Source organism: Zootoca vivipara, chromosome Z2 (assembly GCF_965207765.1).
Source record: "Zootoca vivipara chromosome Z2, rZooViv2.hap1.1, whole genome shotgun sequence".
Lineage (NCBI taxonomy): Eukaryota > Metazoa > Chordata > Lepidosauria > Squamata > Lacertidae > Zootoca > Zootoca vivipara.
In genome coordinates this window covers 29622390-29646168 of record NC_142585.1, presented here as the reverse complement: position 1 = coordinate 29646168, position 23779 = coordinate 29622390, and the positions used below count along the sequence as shown (strand labels likewise).

Here is a 23779-nt window from a genome sequence, read left to right as displayed (position 1 = left end):
CCACAACTTTATTGAATGCAGATGAAGGAGGTTTGGCTTGGGCATGGGGCAATCAAAATACTTCCGGCCTGCCCACCTAAAGTGACGCATAGGCCAATCCAGATGGAGGTTCCTAAAATTTACATCAAATAGGGTGACCCCCACAGGGACCACCATATGGGGCAATGCCTTCGACCCTGGCCCCTCTGGGCACACAGACATGGCCACTCCCCCCAGTTCCCTTTAACAGGATACTCCAGCGTTTGGAAGGGCAGGCAAAAACTACAACCTCCCCTCCATCCAAGACAAAAGGATTGTCCCTATGGCCAACCTGTTGCGACAATTGCTTTGAGGTAGGCAAAACCATGGGTCAGAGCAAATTATCCCAGTGGGCAAATTCCTACCCAGCCCCTTAAAGAACGGCAACCACCGTAGCCACAGCAAAATCATTGACTATTAGCTTAAACTAAAGGTGGGTGAGCAGGGGAAAAACCCGGAACAAACAGCCCTAGATGTGGGCTGCTTAAATGGGCAAGGGGTGGATCCGAGGGAAGCCCACTGTTGGCTCCATCCGCTCCGCCCCCTGGCACAGCCCACGTCCCAGCCTGCATCCCCATTAACCAAAGCCGAGTGCAGGTTAGGATCCAGTTCCTGACAGGCGGAGGGGGCTTAAGCCCCAACCCCCTATCAAGAAGGGCACCGCTGTTCCAGTTCCCTCAAGGGGGGGGGGGTGAAGCCTCTGCCATCTTGCAATGCTTCCTCACCAAATGGGGTGAGCAGACTTGTGTCCAAATTCTGCTTGCATTCAGTTGGGCACTATGAGAAGAGGATGCTGGAGTAGATGAATCGTTGGCCTGATCCAGCAGGCTCTTCTGAAAAACAGAGGGTAGAGGGGGAGGCCCACAGCACAATGGTGTGATGAGGTTGGTCACACCAACTACCTGTTGTGTTGGGGAAGCTTGGCAGAGAACTCAGGAGAACTGTTTTGGGTAAGGTTCAATTCCACTTTGTGCCCTCACCCAATGTTTCAAGAGTCGAGAAGGTGTTGCATAGCACCCTGCACTCAGGACCATTAAACACACCTTCTGAGGAGGGAGGAGTAAGGAAGGATCTCAGACTTTGCAGGGGAGCACCCTTTTATAGGAAAAGTGCAGCAGCACAGACTTCAGAACCTGCCACTTTCAGCCATTAGCTTTTCTCTCTACGGTAATTGTTGCTAAGTTGTGAAAGAAAAAAGCCTGCTGTGTAGCAATTTGCACATGATTAGTTGCTGGAAGTAATCCGTGAAAGACTCAGAAGTTGTTAGGATTTGACTTTTGGCTGCACCTTAAATGCCCTTTTTAATTACTGTACTGGTAAGTTAGAATCCACTGATAATGAAACCAGACCAACCCAACCCAAACCCCCAAACCCTGCCATGAGGGAAAGCAGGGGTGTTGCAGGAAGGACACCCAGGAGCAAAGAAGAGAGGGAGAGTCAATGTGGCATAGTGGTCAAGAGTGTTGGATTAAAACCTTGGAGACTGGGGTTCTAGTCCCCACTCGGCCATGAAGCTCACTGGGTGACCTTGGGCCAGTCACTGTCTATCAGCCTACTCTACCTTGTGGGGATAGGAAAGGGAGACATAAAACCATGTATACCACCTTGAGCTTCTTGGAAGAAAGGTGGGATATAAATGTAATGTAATGTAATGTAATGTAATGTAATGTAATGTAATGTAATGTAGCTACATTATAGGGAGAGGCAACTAAAACCTTTACCGGAGTCACTAGACAACCTTTCCTAGGGAAGATTCCTCTTTATTCCCAGATAGGGTGGTCAACCAGACCTCATTGTTGGGGCGGGGAAAATATCCCACCCACAGAAGCATCCCAAGAGATTGTAACAGTTCCTGGTGTCTCAGAAATGAGAAGTGAGGATCTTAAGATCAAATATTTCAGCCTTCAGCAACCAGGTAAAGGTAAAGGGACCCCTGACCATTAGGTCCAGTCATGACCGACTCTGGGGTTGTGCGCTCATCTCGCGTTATTGGCCGAGGGAGCCGGCGTACAGCTTCCAGGTCATGTGGCCAGCATGACAAAGCTGCTTCTGGCAAACCAGAGCAGCACAGGAAATGCCGTTTACCTTCCCGCTGTAGCAGTACCTATTTATCTACTTGCACTTTGACGTGCTTTCGAACTGCTAGGTTGGCAAGAGCTGGGACCGAGCAACGGGAGCTCACCCCGTCGCAGGGATTCAAACTGTCGACCTTCTTATCAGCAAGCCCTAGGACCCACAGCGCTACCTGCGTCCTAGTAGCCCCCATAATTGTTTTGGACTACAGTTCCCACCAGCCCCAGTCAATAACTGTACCCCTGTGGGTATAAGAAGATGGACAAAAAAATGTATGTTATTAGGATGCATTGAAACCTTGTAATCGTTTCTGACTTTTAGGCTTCAAGGTGAGTTGCCACTATCTTTATGGATAGCAGCTCTGTGCCATTACAAGGCATGTAACCTGCAGAAATCAACTTTGCCCATGTTTCTGCTTGTATGAACCCATGGAAATCCCAACAGTGCCCCCTAGCAGCAGTTTGCAATATTTCATGAACCAAAGAGAGGTGGGTTCCATTCATTCAATAAGCAGACCTTTTCTTCCTTCCTCCCGCTTAGCCATCAATGGTAAACTCTACGCAAACTTGCCTGGGCTGACAATGTACGAAGGAGACTGGGTGAACTGGTACCTGCTGGGAATGGGCCAGGAGATTGACATCCACACAGTTCATTTCCACGCTGAGACCTTCATTTATCGGGTGAGCATCTGAAGCTGTTGCTTGAATAACCTTATGACACTATGTAATGTCAGTCTGCTGCTACAAAGCAGAACTTTCCCATGTAATGAATCCATGCAGTGCTCTGCCCGTATATGTAGAACTGTGGGGTCAGTGTCCTTCTCAACTTCACCCCTCCCCCGAAGTTGACATGAAAAGTTTTTGTTTAAAGAAAAAGCAAGCAAGAGGTGACATGACAGGGATTTCTAAAATTATACAGGGCATGGAGGAAAAGCGGACAGAGAAAAGTTTTCATAACACCAGAATTCCTGGATGCCCAATGAAGGTGAATGTTGGGAGATTCAGGAAGGTCCATGTTTATGCAGCACACAGACTGTGGAACTCACTCCCACAGTAGGCAGTGATGGCCACCAACTTGGAAGATGACTCCAAGGATGATTGGCCAAGTTACTAGAGGAGAGGGCTATCAATGGCTACTAACCACAGCAGCTGTGTTCTGCCTCCATAGTTCTGGAGGCAGCCATGCTTCTGAAAACTGGACGCTGGAAATAAAGGAAGGGAGATTGGCTCTTGTGCTTGGATCCTCCTTGCAGGTTCCCCACAGGCATGTGGTTGGCCACTATGAGAACAGGATGTCGGACTAGATGGGCCATGGGCCTGATGCAGCTGCAAGCTCTTATGTTCTTATGACAATCCCTGTGTTGCTTCTAGAGGCCACTAATAAGATACTTAACTTTTTTATTTTTAAGCCGGGGGGAATGGCAACCTTTTTTCTTTTCTTTTAAATTGCATTTAAATCCCACATTGTTCTCTCCTTCCTGGTTTTATCCTCACAGCAACCTTGTAATGTAGGTTAGGCTGGGAGGCAGTGACTGGCCCCCAAAGTCAGACTCAGTGAACTTAATGCCAAGTGGGGATTTGAACCCAAACAAACGCAGGTGGCGCTGTGGTCTAAACCACAGAGCCTGGGGCTTGTTGATCAGAAGGTTGGTGGTTCGAATCCCCGCAACGGGGTGAGCTCCTGTTGCTCGGTCCCTGCTCCTGCCAACCTAGCAGTTCGAAAGCACATCAAAGTGCAAGTAGATAAATAGGTACTGCTCCAGCGGGAAGGTAAACGGCATTTCCGTGCACTGCTCTGGTTTCTCCAGAAGCGGCTTAGTCATGCTGGCCACATGACTTGGAAAAACTGTCTGCGGACAAATGTAAAGCAAGATGAGTGCCACAACCCCAGAGTCGTCCGTGACTGGACTTAAAGGTCAGGGGTCCCTTTACCTTTACCTTTACCGAAAAATCAACAAGATTGCAGCATAAACTTACCTTTAAAAAAAGCCTTACCTAATAGGTACAAGTAACATGATTTGACTTTCCTGGCCCAGAAACCCAGCTCTTCTTGGTGCAGGCAGTAGCTTTGCAGGGGCAGCCCTCCCTGTTCCAAAGTAATGTTTGCTCTCTGGGTCCTCCCCACATGACAGAGTGGCAAGACGTACAGAGCAGATGTGGTGGACCTCTTCCCTGGGACCTTTGAAGTGGTGGAGATGCTGGTTGGCAATCCTGGAACATGGCTGCTTCATTGCCATGTGGCCGATCACATCCATGCTGGAATGGAAACTCTCTTCACAGTCTTTCCTAAGCACGGTAAGGAGAGAGCAGGTTGGTTGCTTGTTTATTTGTCATCATCATTATCATTATATCATTACTATTATTTTATTTACAGCCATTGTCAGGGATATACCTAGGTTGGCCCCCACCAAGGGTGCAGGTCCGGGGGTGGGGGCAGAGGGACACACAAAAATTGAGCCTCTCCACTCTGGCACCGAGTGATTAGGAACCCGCCTTGCCTGTCCATGCACTCAGACAGATGGACTGATGGAAGAAGAGGAGGAGGAAAAGCAGAGCAGAGCCAGCCCTGATGGCCATGGACAAAGTCACTAGAAGAGTGCAAAAGCACTGTTAAGCCGTAGAAATCTCTCCCACAGGCGGCAGTGATGGCAAGCAACCTAGATTGCTTTAAAAGATTATTAGACAAATTCGTGGAAGAGGAGAGGGCGATTGATGGCTATGCTCTGCCCTCTACAGTCGGAGGGAGTAAATGCTTCTGAAAACCAGTTGCTGGAACTCACAGGAGGGGGGGAATGTTCTTGTGCTTGAATCCTGCTTGCAGGTTTCCCACAAGCATCTGGTTGGATGTCAGACTAGATGGGCCATTGGCCTGATCCAGCAGGCTATTCTTGTGTTCTTAATATTAGAATATGATGCTACAGACACCCATTTTATCTGGCTTGAACACAGGGATCTCTTGTGCTTATTTGTTTTGTCTCATTTTCCCCCCCCACCCTTCACCACCGGGTCAGAGGGTGGGTAAAATATGCAATTACAAAACAAATAAAACAGTTTGCAGTCCAAGAAACAAGTGTAAAAACTATTAAAAACAATGTGAATATTTAAAAACAGTTCCCCCATAAAAAAATATTTCTAGTACAGTGTCCCAGTGCTTGGGAAGGGCCACAGTTTGGTGCTTAGAAGATCTTCTTTGAACGCAGAAGGTCCCAGATTCAATCCCCAGCATCTCTAGGTAGGACTGGGAGTTGTCCCCTGTCTGAAACCTTAGAGATCTGTTCTCCTTTGGTCTAAGTAGAACACAGCTTCCTATGCCATCTGTGACGGATTGGGCTGGCTTGAGTAGAACTCCAGGGTGTTAAGTGTTAAACCCAGCCTCCTAGTTGATTGACAGCATTCCATTCCATGAGGGGCGGGACAGCCAAGGGTTTAAAAGAGCATGGGTAGCCGTTAATTCAGGAGAGAGAGGGTTTTGGGAGCGTGAGCGTGTGGGAGGTTGTGGAGTAGGTTACTAGAGTAGGTGTAGATGAGGAATTGGTTAGTTTTGCAATTATATGATTAACAAGAACAGTTCTATTGAAACCACATGCTTGTACACATGAAACTTGAATGCAACCGTTAAGATTTTACGACATTAAATGTTAAGTTAAAGTGCCATTTAAACTATCGTCGGTGTGATCTTTCCAGCAGAGGTATCTATTGCTCATCTGGTGGGGATACTCATTAAAAGGACAAAACCCCTACCTAAAGCAGAAAGGATAGTTGGTTGTCCCTTGAGTGCACCGAGAGGGGGAGGAAGAGGGAGACTGGTTCAAGGGTGACACAGAGTTTCCTCAGGAGGGAGGAAAGCTTCACAGTGGGGAAAACTCAAGTGAGAAGAACCCCTTACTGGTGTGTACACTAAGAATAGTCTCATATTCACCCCAGAGCTTAAGAAGATACCGGGCCACGTTTGGGCTGGAAAAGTACTCTCATTTTATTTGTAAAACCCACAAGGGATAGGGGAATTACAATAAGGCTATAGGGAAGAGTGGAGAGGTTTAGTGTTACCTCAGAAATCCCTATTAGTGCTTTTATAATTTGAGAGGTTTGAAAACAAAAGGCGTAAGGTGGGGACTTCTTACGTCGCACCATCCTTTTGTGCTTCCCAGTAGCTTCCTACTAAATTGTGTACTTCTTTTTTTCAGATTCAGTGCTTCTGAAGACCAATTCCTATACAGGTATGGCTGTCATTGCATCTCAGGTTTGAGCATCCTTGAATAAGGACAGTTCCTGGTGTGAAGCCTAGCAAGGCACCCCTTTTGTCCACCCTTATTCCTCTTTCATTCCTGAAGTTCACCCCATGGTCCAGTGCTGCTAGCTCCCTGCAAACCCCATGCACTGCAGGGGGTTGATTAGGTTACCATTTGGGTCCCTTCCAACTCCATGATTCTATGAGAGCTGGAAGAGAGTCAGTGTTCTCTGTGTGCACTCTACCCAGCTCCCTTCTCCCATAACCATTGCAAATTATCTTGTCAGCTTTAACCATGGTTTCCTGTTACATCTTCACTGACTCTGACTAGCTAATGCTACGGTAGGAAAATTCCCTCTTAGCCATGAACTATGTTCAGACTTAAGATGGAATCCCATGGCAATCTTAGTTGGAGGGGTCTGGTTGCGGCCTGGATATATACTACAGGGATAGACCTGAGGGAAGTCAGGCCTGTTGCCACAACCTCTCTCACACACACAGCCTTCTAACGTCCCCCAGTGGTCGTGCTTTGCCAAAGATGGCCCACAGATTGGGCCATGGCTGCACCAGGCTGCAAACTGCTGCTTCCCAGGTAAGCAGCCATTACTTTGCCAGTTTTAACCATGGTTTGCTATTACATCTTCACTGACTAACTGCACCTAATGCTAGGAAGATTCCCTTTTAGCCATGGTTTGCAAACAGTGTTCAAACTCTGGTTAAGATGGAAGTCCAGTTAGCCATTGTTATGGCTGATATCTGTGCAAACGTAACACTCCAAGGAATTCAAATTGTAATACAAAACAATTGCATCCAGAGCTGTAGCTACCGGTAGATGATCTTGCAACCCTGGCAGAACCGTCCAGATTGCGCCCCCTGGCTCTTCTTTCTGCCTCTCCTCCAACCTCCCCCCTCCACCCATTCAATTCCTCACACACTTTACCTTGTAATGAATTCTTTCACAGAAAATCCAATATTTAATTTTTATGGACATACTTTTAGCAGATTTTGTGCACTCGCCCCCCACCTGCCCCCTGGTGGGAACTTTCCTCACCACCCCCTAGCTACGGCCCGGATTGCATCTTATACGGGGGTGGGGTGGATTGGTTCCAAGGGCTCTGCATATACAGTCAAACCTCTGTTGTCGAACATAATCTGTTCCGGAACCCCATTTGGCTTCTGAAATGTTTGACAACCGAGGCACAGCTTCCAATTGATTGCAGGAGCTTCCTGCACTCAAGTGGAAGCCGCATTGGACATTCAGCTTCCAAAAAATGCTTGAAAACCAGAGCATTTACTTCTAGGTTTTCGGCGTTCAGGAGCCAAAACATTCCGAAACGGAGCCATTCGGAAACCGAGGTTTGATTATACACAAAAATCACATATACCCAAGGAATTCCAAAGTTTAGGTGCCACCACACCAAAAGATTGAGTTCTTACAAATGTGGAATTTGTAAGCACTAAAAGAACAAAAGTATTATGCGGCATCTTGCATAGTGCCAGTTTTGAGTGACTCAGGCCTGAAATATCTGAAAGTCCTTTCCTTCAGACCCAGGGGTCAACAAACTTTTTGAGCAGGGGGCCGGTCCACTGTCCTCCAGACCTTGTGGGGGGCCGGACTATATTTTGGGGAAAAATTTGAACGAATTCCTATGCCCCACAAATAACCCAGAGATGCATTTTAAATAAAAGGACACGTTCTACTCATGTAAAAACATGCTGATTCCCGGACCATTAGCAGGCTGGATTTAGAAGGCGATTGGGCCGGATCTGGCCCCCCAGCCTTAGGTTGCCTACCCATGCTTCAGACCTTCTTAGGTGCTGAGATTGGCAGGGACAGTCCTCTTGGAAGTTCCTCTGCCCTCAGAAGCTGGGGGGGGGAGCCCAGAATATAACATTCTGTGTGGCCATGGTGCTCCCTTCCTTTCAGAAGATGCTGAAAGCCCATCTCTTTACCCTGGTTTTTAAACACTTGACGTGTATGTTTTCAGGACCCTTTTTACTTTATGGTTTGTAAGTTGTTTTACATTGCTTTTAATACTGTGTTTTAAAAATGTAACCTGGCCTGGGACCTTAAGAGTGAAGGGTGGGGAATAAATAAATTCCACCGATCAAAGTGGTTGAGCGGGCTAAGGACTGGTTCCAAGTTGTTTCAAGTTCTTTGCATGGTACAAGTAACAGGGACCTGTTTTTCCTTGGAAAATTTGAATTTGCTCTTAAACTGAAAAGACAGCAGAATGATTGTTTGCTGCTGTCGTTCTTACTATTAACTTCCATATGCAACCTCATTTCCTCCCCACCCACCCGCAAAAAGTGACCTTTCATCATCCATTTGTCCTCAGAAACACCTCCTGAAGATGAAGACAATGGCCATGACATTGTTTTGTTCGGGTCAAAACTGGCGCATAGCCAAGTAGAGGCAACCATTATTTTCCTTGTCGTCACCGGTGTCTTGCTGTTCCTCATTGCCTGCAGCTTTCTGGGAGTGATAATTTACCTGCAGAGACAAAAGCGGCTGAGACGCAACAGGAGGTCCATACTAGACGAAGGGTTCAAGCTTATGTCTACAAAAAAGCACTAACATCTGGAGAGGAGTGGCGGAGGTTTTTGTGGCCTTTTAGCTGCATGCAAGGAGGAAGTGCCTTGAAATGCCTTTTGCAAAATAAAAATTTAAAATCACTTTGGGAGCTATGTTTCAAAACCACCCATGGTGTTGTCCTCTTAGGGAAAATAAAAAAAGGAAACCCCTCCAAGTGCCATCCACTTTTCTACTTTCTACTCAGGACTCGAATTAAGCCACAATAAGTTCAATCAGGCACATTTATACAATAATCCTGGGATCCTCCTGAACTTGGAGAGTCAGCTGAAAAGCAAGGACCAACCCGGAGCAATTTTTCATATTATAAGAAAGGAGATTCCGCTAAACATTAGGAAGAGCTCTGCGGCAGCAGAACAGACACCCTTGGAAAGCATTGGACTCCCCTTCATTGGGGTTTTTTAGAGAGAGGTTGGATGGCCATCTGTTTGGGACTCTTTAGCTGTGATTCCTGCATTGCAGCGGGTTGGACTAGATGACCCTTGGGGTCCCATCCAACTCTATAATTCTGTGATTCTGTGGAACAAAGCTCCTGGATGTGCAGCATTCCCTTGGTCTTTTTTTTTTTTTTGCTCAGAGAAGCCACCCATTCTGCTGCTCTCTCTCCTTCTGCTCCTAGTCAGTTTGTTTCAGACAGTCTGCTTGGCTACTGTCTGCTCCAGCAGGTCTAACTGGACTTACCAGCCAACTGAAGAGAAACAACATACTGTATGTGGGAAGGAATCTTCCCAGAGAAGCATGGGGGAGGAGGGAGCAAATACTCCATGGGACTGTTTTCTCTATGGGACAGTTTTCAAACAGCAAATTCTTTTCCCTGCTTTGACCTGCTTCTATCTCCTCCCACCCCTTCATGCACAGAAAGTAAAAACAAGGAAATCTTACAGTGTGACTTCTGTTTGTCTCTGCTTGGGGGGGGGGGTGATTCTTCCTAATTGGCCATTGCAGTAAAATAGTCATGACTGCTAATTAAATGAAATGGAGGAATCAGTGTTTGGTGGCTTGTGATTGTATACACATTAGATGGGGCAAATGAGTGAAGGTGCACATTAATTTGCTGTTCTAAGTAGCAGGAGGCTTGCAATTTGTAAGCTCTGCTCATACCCCCATCTGGACAGGGCTTGAGGCAGAAAGTGGACAAAGTAGCAGCAGTGACTCTTGCTTTTGTGAAGTAGGCTACCTTCCGGCCACACAGAAGCCAGAAGCTTCTACACACCCACACCCACACCTCCATCCAAGCAAACAAGAGGTATTAGCACAGTTGAGGCTGAGTACATCTTGGAACAGGCGCTCTGATCCCTGTTCTCTGTCCAGAGTCCTGAAAGTCTTGTTTCTTGGCTGCTCCCACACACACACTTCTTAACTATTTTTCAGTTTCCATATATATAACAATTCCCTTATACCACCACCCAACAATGAACCATCCCATGAATATGCAATGTACAGTCAAACATTATGTTTGTAATTAGTTTAAAATTGATTGCATCGGTTACATAGTTGTCTTCTACTCTCCATATTTATCCAGAGTTGAGTCCTGCTCGTCATTTTCCTTTCCTTCAAGAGAGTTCTTGCAGGACCTACACACTCTCACTGGCTTTGCCTTGCCAGAACTGATCCATCACTGGCAGCTGAACTTGTAAATGGACCCCAACATTGTATTCCAAGCGATGTGTAGTACTCTACCTATGATGCTGTTAGATATACCATTTCCCACTTAAAGATGCAACAAGAAAATGTCTCAAAAGGGCTTGATCTTTCAGCAAAGAGGCAAGGGGCACCAAATTTTGGCACCGCACAAGGTGCCACTAAAATTTGAGACCCCCAATTCCTCCACTGGTATCAGGCCATGGTGTACTTATAGCCTCCTTGAAAGGCACTGCTGCCATTTGTCAGAATAGACAAGATAGATGGAAACGTTATTTGCATTAGCCACTAGCCATAGCGATAAGATAAAATATGCTGGTGATAGAGTTAAACAGTTGACTATACAAAATATGTTCTGGAGTTTTACATCAATACAAATGACGAAATTGATACATGATCCTTTAGCCACAGATAAAACGTGAGCCAATAGACTTTGTTTTGATTTTTATATTTTTAAAAAATGCCGAGCAATGACCTGTCAGAAGTAAGCATAGACCAATGGTATCAAATAGTATGGGAAATAGCCTTATTAGAAAAACTAACCAACAAACTGAAACTGATGTGGGGACAAACAGAAGAAGACGCCTTCACCCCAATATGGTTCCCCTTTATCACATACACAGCCCAACAAGACGACAAGAACCCGCCAACACCATACGAATCAACCTGGCTAACCTGATCCAAACACACACACCTCACTCACACATGAAAACAAAGTTCACCACAGCCAATCACAAACAAACAACCACACCCTAGGCCAACCCCAACCTCTCTCACCACCAAAGGAATACAGGCAAATAGTAAAGAGAACCCACACAAATGACGCTGACATAAAACCCCACACATATACTAAGTGGAATAGAAGCATTGCCACCCCACCCCACCCCACCCCACTCATCATGCCCCCCTCCACCTCTTTCCCCCTTTTCTTCCTAATGTAACACTAATGTCTCAACAGATGAAACTGATCTGTAGAAAATGTAACTTGAAAAAGAGACATTGCACATAATTTTGTAAACCAAGAAATCTTTAATCAAATATTAGATCTTATTCTAATTGCACCTGCTAAATTTTTTGCAGTTTTTGCTGTCACCTGGTTATCTTGATCTGTCAGAAGAAAAGACATACTGTAGTATCAAGGGTTGAGTAACCTGGTATAGTAGAGGTAATAACCTCACTCCTCAAATCTTTACAAACAGTATCATCTAGCAGTACATGAGCTACTGATTCAATACTGCCATCTCCACATGGACATAAATGGATTTTCAGCGGAATTTTTTGAAACCGACCCTGCAGAAATGCAGAAGTCAGTATGTTCAATCTTGCATAAGTGAAAGCACATCTGTATTTTGGAATTGTTACATTTTGCAAGTAGGGTGCCAATGTGTCAAGAAGACTAGGTGGAAAATAATCATACCCTGCACAAAATTTCCTTTACCATGGCCAAATTAATCTGTCATTCGATATATAAAGTGCTGTCTATTTAAATTATCAGCTTTGCTGAAGCCCAATGATAATAACTGTTGTGATAAACCAGAGGAGTAAAGCTTTTGGGTGACAATTTTAGTCCAAGTGCTCTCATGACAGTCTTGCAATACTAGGGGTAGTAGACCAGTGGGGGTTAAATTCAGCCAAAGCCAATAATTAAATGTCCTATGCCAAATCTGTAATTCAACAAGTTCTCTGCACCGACTGCCAAAGTATTTGACATGCATGAGTTTAGCCATAGACTTGCCCTGGTCTGGCCACCACAAACTCTTATGTAAAAGAGAAATTTCTTTTGGAAAGCAGTTTGAAAGAAAATTTCAGTCAAACTGGAGCACAAAGGTCTTCTGTAGAAATAATTAATATAATGGTGTTTACTTGATGAGCATAGCACTGTGTACTGAAATGTTCCTTAGCATACATCTGCACCATTTTCACATTCACACATCATTCAAAACCAGTATTAGAATAAATCCTTTTAGCATCTGATTAAATCCTCTTTGGTAATGGAGGGACAGCCTGGAGAGAGAGGAACCTGATCAGCTCATAAATATGGATCCAGATTCTGCAAGACAACATGGGAAACAGTCTATAACTGGCTGCTAATTCAGTTACCAGCCATAGGAAGAAAAGGGGAAAAAACCTGGACACTTTTCTTCCTATATAATTAAAATGTGTTTTGGGGGGATGGGCTGGGGCAGAGGTTCTGTACATAAATGATACAGAAAACCCTGTAAACATCAGCGTCACCATTTAATAAAGTCCTCTGGATGCTGGAGTGGAAAGTCTGAGCCATTTGATAAAAATAGTTTTATCAAATGGATATTAGCATTTGATGGGCTCAATTATCCACATTTACTAGCTGGCCAGAGAACCGGTTCCACTGGATTTCCATTTTTCACAGAAGCAAGCAATTCATTATGCTGCAGGTGTCCTATGAACTCTATATACAAAACCAAATGCTGGATTGGTGAGTGCTCCTTTATACATGAAAGAGCTACATTGGATGTGCAACCTTTACCTCAACAAACAGGCCCCTTCACCTGCAGTCAAACATTCTGAATCCAGAAGTTCATTAGAGAAGCAAAGTTACTTCACCACAAGGTAAAATAGTGGAAGGGGGAACCAGAAATGACTAACACTCTGGCTCATCAGACCCATACTGACCTTCTCTGACACATCCCACTTTTGGGGGATTCTGGAGTCTCCATTGCTACCATTAAACACACAGCAGAATCCTGACTATTCCCACAAAGGGGTTTTCAGTTCCAGGCGTTTCTGTGGCAAGGCTCCCTCCATACACATATAGGCCCCCTGAGCCAATTTGGACCAACAAGACGATCATATACCTTAGCTGTGATTCCTGCATTGCAGGGAAATGACCCTTTGGGTGCTTTCCAACTGTAGAATCATAGAGTTGGAAGAGACCACAAGGGCGATCCAGTCCAACCCCCTGCCAAGCAGGAAACACCATCAAAGCATTCCTGTACTGTACTATGATCTGAGCGCATTAAAAGTAGAGTGAAGGAGTGGGGGATTTTGTTAAGTCAATGTTCTCTTCAAACAATGCAATTCTCACCATGTTATTATTACTTTAAATTTGATTATGGTATTCCAGACTGAGAGTAGACCCACTAGGCTTAATGAAACCAAGTTAGTCACACCCAGTAACTTCAATGCATTTACTCTGAGTAGGACTAGTGTCAAATACCACCCTACTGTTTTTCAATTTACTGGTATCTGTCATTTACTGCCCTGGGATTTCAATCAATGGCCACAGCAGACTTAGAGGGTGCACACTACTGCAATACCTGTAAATTGTTGCCTATCCTTTTCTGGTCAGAGAGAGATGGAAGATATTGCTCACTATGGATTATATGTTGTTGACATTATTTAGATTTCCTGGGGTGGGCTGAAACAATTTAAAAATTACAATATAAAAAAGTTGAAACAAATTGCTGTTACTTGGTATGTTTAAGTTGTTGCATTGCAACCATTTGACTCTGTTCTCTTGACTGTGGTTTTTGTGGAATTATTGTTTGGTGGATTTTTTTGTCTTGGCTGTCGCTGAAGGATCTCCAGCTATTTAGTGTCTGTGGTGACACATAGCCTGCACTTGACCATCTCTTTAGTTATGCCAAGGCCTATTCTCCCAACAAAAGTAAAACTGCTAAGTCAGGGGTCACTAAACCTTTGGGGCCCATTGTCCCATTTGCAAACTAGAGAGCCAACAGTGGGCACAACACACACATTGAGAGGGCATCTATGGGGTAACAAAATAAAAAAATCCTTCCAGCAGCACCTTAGAGACCAACTAAGTTAGTTGGTCTCTAAGGTGCTGCTGGAAGGATTTTTTTTATTTTTTTCGACTACGTCAGACCAACACGGCTACCTACCTGTATCTATGGGGTAAGACGGTCTCTCAGATAAACTGATCCCAAGTTGTTTAGGACTTTGTATACTAATAGTACTGAAATACTTTGAACTTGCCCCAGTAGCAAATTGACAACCAGTGCAGCACTCTGAGCAGGGGGTTATATGCCAACAAGGCCTAACTCCACTCAACAATCATGGTGCAGCATTTTGCACTAACTGCAGCTTCTAGACCAAGCACAAGGGAAGACTCCTATAGAGCACATTGCTGTAATCCAGTCTTGCCATAACCAATGCATGGACTAGGGGGGTTGGCTTTTAGCAAATGAATCTGACTGAGTGATTCATCAGCTACATCATGTCAATGCAGGATTTCACTCACTTTGGACATGTGCCGTGGATTTTCTTCAATTAAATGCACCAGCTGTGATGTTTTAAGTCACCTTTATTTCAGTCAAAGCAGCAGCCTCTGGGGATTGAATTCAGAAGGCCTCAAGAGCAGGTCAACTTTTATAAGCTTCCAGATTAACACATCTAAGCACATGCACACTTTCTATGTCACGTAACAGGCAGAGGTTACAACTCGGCATCTACACAATGACCTTATCAGAATAGCAAGAGGTAATATTATAATTATATTATAATAATAAATTTATATCCAGATTCCAGCCCTCCCCTGCCAAGACTGGGCTCAGGGCAGCTAACATCAAAATCTATAATATATTAAAACATAAAATCAAATGATCAATTGAAATACAGCTGAAAATCAGAATAAAATCACAGGAACAGAGGAAGAACTAGGTCATAAACCTAGCATCAATGCCAGTAAATTCCTTCACACATCTTCATAGAAATCTTGGCTCTTTTTACAACATTGACTCCTGAACATCCTTCTAACACTTTCTTTTAGTGCCCATACACTGTAGACTATCTATCTATCTATCAATGTATGTATATACCAATCATTTCCCCACTACACTTGCATCAACTTTTCGAAGTCCTTTGGTCAAAGGAGCTACCTGCGGGCCTTCCTAGTGGTACTTTGCACCTTGATGCATAAAAGAAGACACATCCTTTAGAAATGTACCGGTAAGTTGTTTTTTCACTTACCAAACCAGCCACAAAACACTGGAAATTAGAGGAAAGGCATTCCAGGAGCAAAAGCTGTTCCTTCCAGGCAGCATCTCTCATTTCACATATTTATTGAATTTGTAGCTCTAGATTGCGCCGAAGATTCCTGCTGTTGATCTTCATGGAGAAAGACTGCCCATGTAGGTTCCTGTAAATGCTTTTCTGACCTGGTGCCTCTGCCCTGTACCTCCCAAAATGCTGTATCTAGGTGCCCTTCTTTGTTGCCATGGAACAGCTTGTTGATTTGTTGAGAAGCAAAAGGAGTGCAATTGTAATGCATTTATGACCTTTCAAGGAACTGAATTGCTAAATTGCATTATATTTAATGGGAATCTTTGCCTTGGAAAAGCTCATTAGTGGCCTATTAGCCTTTGTACAACCTCTGTGCCTGCCTTCAGCACTAAACAAGGATACTTCACAGGAGACTTTTCCTCCTGCTAGACACAGCTACAGCTTCTCAAAGGAGCAGCTTCATAGATTTCAGTTTTCAGCGAGATTGATTTGGGCCTGTGGTGTGCAACATTAACATCTAAAACTACAGATGCATATACAGTGGTACCTCTGGTTATGAACTTAATTCGTTCTAGAGGTCCGTTCTTAACCTCAAACTGTTCTTAACCTAAGGTACCACTTTAGCTAATGGGGCCTCCCGCTGCCGCTGCTGCTGCAATTTCTGTTCTCATCCTGGGGCAAAGTTCTTAACCCGAGGTGTTTGTAACCTAAGGTACCACTGTATATAAACATTCCAAACTCTTGTTGAACATGTCAGAGATCACAGTGCAGATAGACTCTGCAACCAGTAGAGATGATCCCAGCAATTCCCCCCAGCTGGGGTGTGGGAAGGAACCCTAGTTACTGGAGGTGTGTGTGGGGAGGAGATTTTTTGTCCTGGAAGAGAACTATACTCCACCCAATGTAAAAGCTGGTATAAAGCCAAAAAAAAATTTGCCTCTAACATCAGTATTGTATCTAGGAATACCCCGAGAATGCACAGTCAGTACTTCAATCAGTACAACCCCTTCAAGGCAGGTAATATACCTACACCCAGATCACCAGAACCAAGTGCAAAAACACACCCATCCTGTCTGAACAAGTGAGCTACCATGTGGCCTTGCTTGTCAAACAGGCAAGGAACTTGTCGTCCTCCAGATGTTGTTGGAATACAATACCCATCAACTCCCACCTGCATGACCAGCTTTACATTGTGTGAAATTACAATTCTCAAATCTGCATGCATCAATGTTGCTTGACTTGCAACTTCATCTGTAATTTTTGGAAACAGGAAAAACCAATCTTTATTTGCTTAAAACTCCTACAGACATGTCTGATGAGTTCCCTTTGGCTTCCATTTTCTTATTGTGTCAAAAATGCATTCTGTGAGAACATACAATTTATTATCATGTGCTTTGACAACAGCCTGTGTGAATTCTTAAATGTCAAACAATGCTGGAAATTGACCTCAGTTTATAAAGGTTTTGTTGGGTTGCCTCAGAAGCATTTCCTCAGAAATGTCCTGTATAAAGGACTCAAAAGTAATAAGGCAACATCTGAGGGATAATAAGAGCAAATTTCACTTTCTGTCTCTTGTAAAATTCACAATTCTGAACACAATTTCAAACCAACATGCTGTAGGGCCCTTGTGTTGGGTCCGTCCTTGTGTTGTCTTGCTATTCGTCTGGGATTTTAATATGGATGAATGGATCTGGCAATTTTGGTTCTCTCCATTTCACTTCCCCCCCCCCTTCTCAATCTTAAATTCAGTTCCCTACATTTCTGCAGCAATTTGTGGTTTGGTGTTTTTTTTAATAAAAAAAATCCTCATGAAAATGCATCAACATTCCCCTAATAAACATATTTTTCCACGCAGTTTTGACTAATGGACATAGTTTCTGCAGACAATGTTCCTTAATATTATTTTGCATGTTGTTTTCACTAATATATTCACTTTTATGCACCTACCCCTAATGTATCCATTTTGTAAACATTGGTTGGTTGGAGAACTGTATTTCAAAATTGAAGGTCAAGTTAAGGAAAAGGATGCATGTGGGGAAGTGATTGGCATGTTGGGTTAGCAACTGGGAGAGGAGTGAGAAGATTATTTATTTTGCATAGGTGGAGCCTGAGGAGAAGCAGAGGTACCTCACCAACCCCATCCTTGGACCCCTGTGGAAACTTGAAGGAAAGGTTCATTTTTCAAAATAAATAAATAAATAATAATCGTAAAGTAAGGCTGCAATCCTAAGCATGCCTGCTTAAAAGTTTAAACCCTCCTTCTCCAACTGGTGTTCTCCAGATGTTTTGGACTACAACTCCCATCAGACATGGGCTTATATTGTCTGTCTGGCAGAGTTGTAGTCCAAAAACAGGCATCAGGTTACAGAAAGCTGGATCAGACAACCAAAATCAATAGGACTTCAGAGGAAATATGTTTAGGTCTGGGAGCATTAAGTATCTTTTTTTTTCTTCAGATTTTTGACATATGGGACAGAGCTCCCCTCCAACACTGAAAAACTTTGCCCCTTCATAATTTACTTTTAAATATTTTAAAATTACTTGATGTTAAAAATACTGTTATGAGTTTGGAGGATCAGTATGGGTGATATTTTGGGGTCACTTCCAAACATGTGACCCTGTGTATGTGGTGTTAAGAGTCTATGAGAAGAAGCCTACTGAACCAGCCAAACCAGAGATAGTTGGGACACACACACACACACACACGTTCTGTATTAATAGGTGAGGAAGAAAGGAAGAAAAGTATGGGCCAAAAGCAGTTCCTTTTCTTATCACTATTATTTATTAAATGTTTATACCACCCTATACCCTCAGGTCTCAGGATGGTTACAACATAGAATCACAATATAAAAACACAAAAAAATAATAAAATCAAAAACAACCCAATCCTCTCCTGTGTTGCCTTGTTTCTATGGGAAGAGGGTACCAAATACTCTCAACACTGATTGCTTGTAGCTTCCCAAAGCATTGAGCAAAATCTACTCCGGAAGATTAACAAAAGTGTGTGCACCTACAGAAAAACTTCTGTATTGCCTTTTAAATAGTTCATCAATAAAATATGAATGTAATTTTCTTATTAGGCAGGCACAGTACGGGGCTTGGAACTTAATATAGTAAATTTAATTTATATTCAGCAAAATTGCTAGCTGAGCAGCAAGCACTGAGTGTCATTCTATGTTCATTGGCTCTTCTGAAGTTGTGCATAAATTTGAGCATAGGAATGTAATTGGTAGAACTGAGCAGCAACTGAGAGACCCCACAGTGAGGGTGTGACACAACAAATTTCTCCTGTTGGCTGCAACACCCATGAATACTTCCAGGGTCAGCGCTGCAAACAAAGCAACATAAGCAAAGGGACCTGGCACACAGAACGCAAATCACCCCCCCCCTTTTATTAATGGTAAATGAGAACGATGTAGCACTAAATACAACAAGAACTGACTACGGTATTGGTCCCAGCACTACCCATTGATTGGGGGGGGGGGCAAATTGAAGCAACCTGAGATCACAAAATGTGTAAGATGAAGAAACAGCATTTGGAAGACTGAAGGAAGTAATTCACAAATTTTTAGGCTAGAGGTAAAAATGCTATAGCTATAGTACCAGTCCAAAATAGATGAAAAAGGAGACCAAGCAGCAGAAAAGGATGTTTTCGATTTCTCAATAGGGCTTATCCATGTGTGATAAAGGGGAACCATACTGGGGTGAAGGCGTCCTCTTCTATTTGTCCCCGTGCCAATTTCAGCTTGTTGGTTAGTTTTTCTAGTAAGGCTGTTTCCCATACTACTTGGTACCACTGGTCCATGTCTACTCCTGACAGGTCCCTCCAATGCCTGGTTATGACACTCCTGGTTGCTGAAAGTAGGTGGGTTATGAGGTCTTTGTGGTCTAAATGAGCATTATTATCTTGAAAGGTGTTTAGTAGAGCCAATTCTGGGGTAATTTCCATTACTTGTCCGATTATTTTACATATTTCTCGTATGGTTGTTGCCCAGAATAGTTGGATTTTGGGGCATTCCCACCACATGTGAAGGTATGTACCTGCAGAAGTGCATCCTCTCCAACATTTTGGGGAGGTTCCTGGGAGTATTAGTGCTAGCTTTCTTGGTGTTAGGTACCACCTGTAAGTGAGTTTTAGGGTGAGATTTAAAGGGGGGGGTTAGACCACATTCTGTTCCACTGGGTAGCATAGCTGCCAAGTTTTCCCTTTTCTCGCGAGGAAGCCTATTCAGCATAAGGGAAAATCCCTTAAAAAAAGGGATAACTGGGCAGCTATGCTGGGTAGGGTTGATTTCATATCCTATGTCATCCTCCCACTGTCTTTTTATCGTATCTAGGGGGTTGGTGTGATTTTGTAGTAGTATTTTGTATATTGCAGATACCATTCCTTTGCCGTGTCCTTTTGTCATTAGGAGGAGGTTTTATCACACACGCAGCCCAACAAGATACTGACAAAAATTTACCACCAGCATACAAATCGGTAAGGCTAACCTAATCTAAAAATACCCACCCACCCCACTCACACATGAAAACAAAGACCATCATAGCCAATCACAAATGAACAACTACACCATCTCTCTCACCATCAAAAGAACACAAGCGAATAAAGGAATACCAACAGAAACAAAGCTGACATCAAGCCCTACATATATTAAGCAAAACAGAAACATCATCACCTACTCACACCCCCATCCACCCTCCCATCCCCTATCTACCTTGCTTTCCTTCTTTCTTCATAGTGTCTTAACAAATGAAACTGATTTTTAAAAATGATGCATGTTAAAATATGAGTGACACTGCACATACCTTTGTAATTCAAGAAATCTTTAATAAAAAATAGGGTTTATCCACACTTATATTTTGCACTGCTCTTTCCAGACAGAGGTCCACACTTTAACACTCAGGTCAAAGCATTTATTCCATCCCCACCCCCACCCCAAGCTTTCCCTCCAAAAACCTGGTCTTTAAAGCTGAATCGGAGAAAAAGTCACTTCTGGGTTTTTTGTGGATTGATGTTTGCTCTGATTGAGCTTTAAAGAGCAGGTTTCCACTGGGAAAGTACAGGGCAAAAATGGATACAGTGGTACCTCGGGTTACAAATGCTTTGGGTTACAAACTCCGCTAACCCGGAAGTATTACCTCGGGTTGCAAACTTTGCCCCAGGATGACAACAGAAATGTGCGGCGGCAGCGCAGCAGCAGCGGGAGCCCCCATTAGTGAAAACGCGCCTCGGGTTAAGAACAGTTTCGGGTTAAAGACGGACCTCTGGAAGGAATTAAGTTCGTAACCCGAGGTACCACTGTAGCCTACTCTGACGCAGAGCTTTAAATGGTGAACCATGCCTGGAGAAAGGTAAGTGTGGATAAGTCCTAAGCTTTTCTAAAATTGTCAACTGCCACATCTTGTTCCACCATCCTTTCAGGAGAAGTGGGAATGAAATATCCAATACTGGGCCAGTTCTAACCTAGTAGTTGGTGGTAGGTGAATAATTAGGTCATTGTATAACACATTTTGTAAGCTTTCTGGAAATGGCCCTGCTTGAAATGATACCTCATATACTACAAGTACCTGTATAAGGTAAAGGTAAAGGGACCCCTGACTATTAGGTCCAGTCGTGACCGACTCTGGGGTTGCGCGCTCATCTCGCATTATTGGCCGAGGGAGCCGGCGTATAGCTTCCAGGTCATGTGGCCAGCATGACAAAGCCGCTTCTGGCAAACCAGAGCAGCACATGGAAACGCCGTTTACCTTCCCGCTGTAGCGGTTCCTATTTATCTACTTGCATTTTGACATGCTTTCGAACTGCTAGGTTGGCAGGAGCTGGGACCAAGCAACGGGAGCTCACCCCGTCACAGGGATTCGAACCGCCGACCTTCTGATCGGCAAGCTCTAGGCTCAGTGGTTTAACCACAGCGCCACCTGGATCCCCCACAGCGCCACCTGGGTCCCACAAGTACCTGTATATTCCTGTGTAAAAGACTACTTTTTAACCCAGGAAAATCTTCTCAAAAGTCGGGGGTCGTCTTATACGCCGGGTCGTATTTCTTATACGGCAAGTATATCCCAAACTCAATATTTTAACTGGAAAAGTTGGGGAGTCGTCTTATACGCCCAGTCGTCTTATTCGCCGGAATATACGGTATATAAAGGACAAAGGTTGATGATCATTTCTCTCCCCCTCCCCCAATATATATTACTTTATTTCATATGTGAATATTGAGGCACATGGTCACTCAGGGCCACTGGTATATGCAAATGTCTGGCTCAATTAAGACTATATAGAACCTTTATTCTCAATAATGATGGAACTCATAGGTGGAGAATATATAGGTGGAGTAAATGGGATATTTTTGGAGCTGTAGCCTACTGTATGTTTGCACTTTTGTCCTACTTGGCTGTGGTGCTTTTTGGTTTTACATTTTTTGATTCTTTGTTTCTTTTTGCTATGTTTACACTCCCCCCCCCAATTGATAAAGCAATAACATTTTTAAAAGATAAAAAGAAAAAAGAAACTATTTTCTTTGTGCATTGGACAGAACCTGATGCTCAGAATTGCCATTGTGTACCTCTTAAAAATGATTTCCCAGAAAAGGCAGGCCTGAACCATCAATCATAGCAGGCTCTGAGCTCTCTCCGTGGATATTATGTAACTCACAAGCACTTTAGGTGAAAAAATAAAAATAAAAATCAATGTTGCAATCCATGAAAGGGTATTCCAGAAGAACTTTGTTTGCAACGTTCTCTTAAGAAATGGTAACTATGGTTGTACTTTCATGAATTGCTAGATTAAACAAATCACCTAAAGTTTTGAGGCCTTGTGTCCCAAATCCTATTTGGACATGGGAAGATGGCAAACAGGACCTGAGAACAACAGCAATATTGAATACCAGCAATCCAAGTTATGAAGATTAAAGGTCTACCAGGATTAGGCAATACAGCCTTGGGGTGCTGTTAAGAGATGAGAAATAAGCACATACAGTAGTTTCTGACCTCTGAGTGTTGATGAGAAATTGGGGCTGGGGCTGCAAGAAGATATGACCAAGTGAGGGTTTGGTTCTTTGTTTTTTTTTCCTGCTTCAAACATAGCAAAGTTATATATGTAGCTTGTTAGCAATATCCACTGCTTCCAACAAGTCCCATTCATCCTGCCATGCCACTCACCCCACAACTACCATTGAGTCCACCCACCCAATGTTCCTCCTGCTTTCTTGACCCTGGCCTTGCCAACAGAAACTCTTTCTATCAGTCATGAGGCTAAACACAACCTCCGTGATCAGAGGATATTTGGCACAGTGGTGCAAATGTTTTCTGCATTCCCACACCAGTGCCCTCATTAGAGCCCCCAAAAGAACACTTTGTCCAATCACTGCAACAAAGGCAAAAAGCAAAAGCCAAGAAACCAGAATTAAACTGTGCAGGGCTGTCTTAAGCATGTTGTGCGCCCTGGCGCCATGGTGCGGAGATCGCTCCGGCGCCCCCGGCCCCATTTCTCATCGCAGCTGGTGGGCGGGCACCACCCAGCCTTCCCTTAGAGCCGGCCCTGAAACTGTGTCCCTTGCAGTCTTGGTTGGGAGGGAATCCCACATACCAGAGTTTGCCAGGTCAGACGTCACAGTAAACTGTAGTTTGAATGAACAGGGGGGAAGGAATAAAATAGCACAAGGAGTAATGGTGCTAGGTAATTTTAGATCCTGGACTTTATAGTCATGCTCTACAACTCCTTCTAGATTATTGATATGTTAGAGCAGAAGGAGGGGTCTGTCTTGGAAATCCTGATTTTTTTTCTAACAAGAAATATTTTGATCATATGCAGGTTCACATTTCAAACTCACTTAAATCACAGCACCATCAGGACTCTAGTAATGAAATGGAGTTTGTTTCTGCTGCTTGGATGCTACACATGCTTGCTTTACTACACAAAATGATAATATGCATATTTTAAGTAAAAATGATAAAGCCAGTGGCTGTCACTTTGAGCATGCCTGCCTGACAATAACCCTGACAATAAACCAGCGGTAGCTAACCTGGGGGCCTGGAGGTTGGATCTGACCTGCCAAACCACAGGAATGGAGGATTGTTGGGTTGTTCTTGTTTTTATTATGCATGTTGTGTTTTTTATTGTGGCTTTATGTTGTGAACTGCCCTGAGACCTGCAGGAATAGGGCAGTATACAAATTTAATAAGTAGTAGTAGTAGTAGTGCCTGGCGTGCTCTGGTCCATGGGGT

The 23779-nt window shown here is 43.8% G+C and overlaps 1 protein-coding gene across 4 annotated transcripts in view; it reads left to right on the top strand.

Moving 5' to 3' along the window:
* The window catches only part of HEPH (hephaestin), a 45823-nt gene extending 36031 nt beyond the window's left edge, over nucleotides 1–9792 (top strand). For all 4 annotated transcript variants that reach the window (XM_088664686.1, XM_088664685.1, XM_035103281.3 and 1 more), the window contains 4 exons: nucleotides 2632–2771; nucleotides 4223–4385; nucleotides 6275–6307; nucleotides 8658–9792. In XM_088664686.1, the coding sequence (XP_088520812.1) occupies nucleotides 2632–2771; nucleotides 4223–4385; nucleotides 6275–6307; nucleotides 8658–8896 (575 nt within the window). In that variant the 3' untranslated portion in view covers nucleotides 8897–9792. The remainder of the gene's footprint in view (nucleotides 1–2631; nucleotides 2772–4222; nucleotides 4386–6274; nucleotides 6308–8657) is intronic.
* Nucleotides 9793–23779: the final 13987 nt, after the last annotated feature.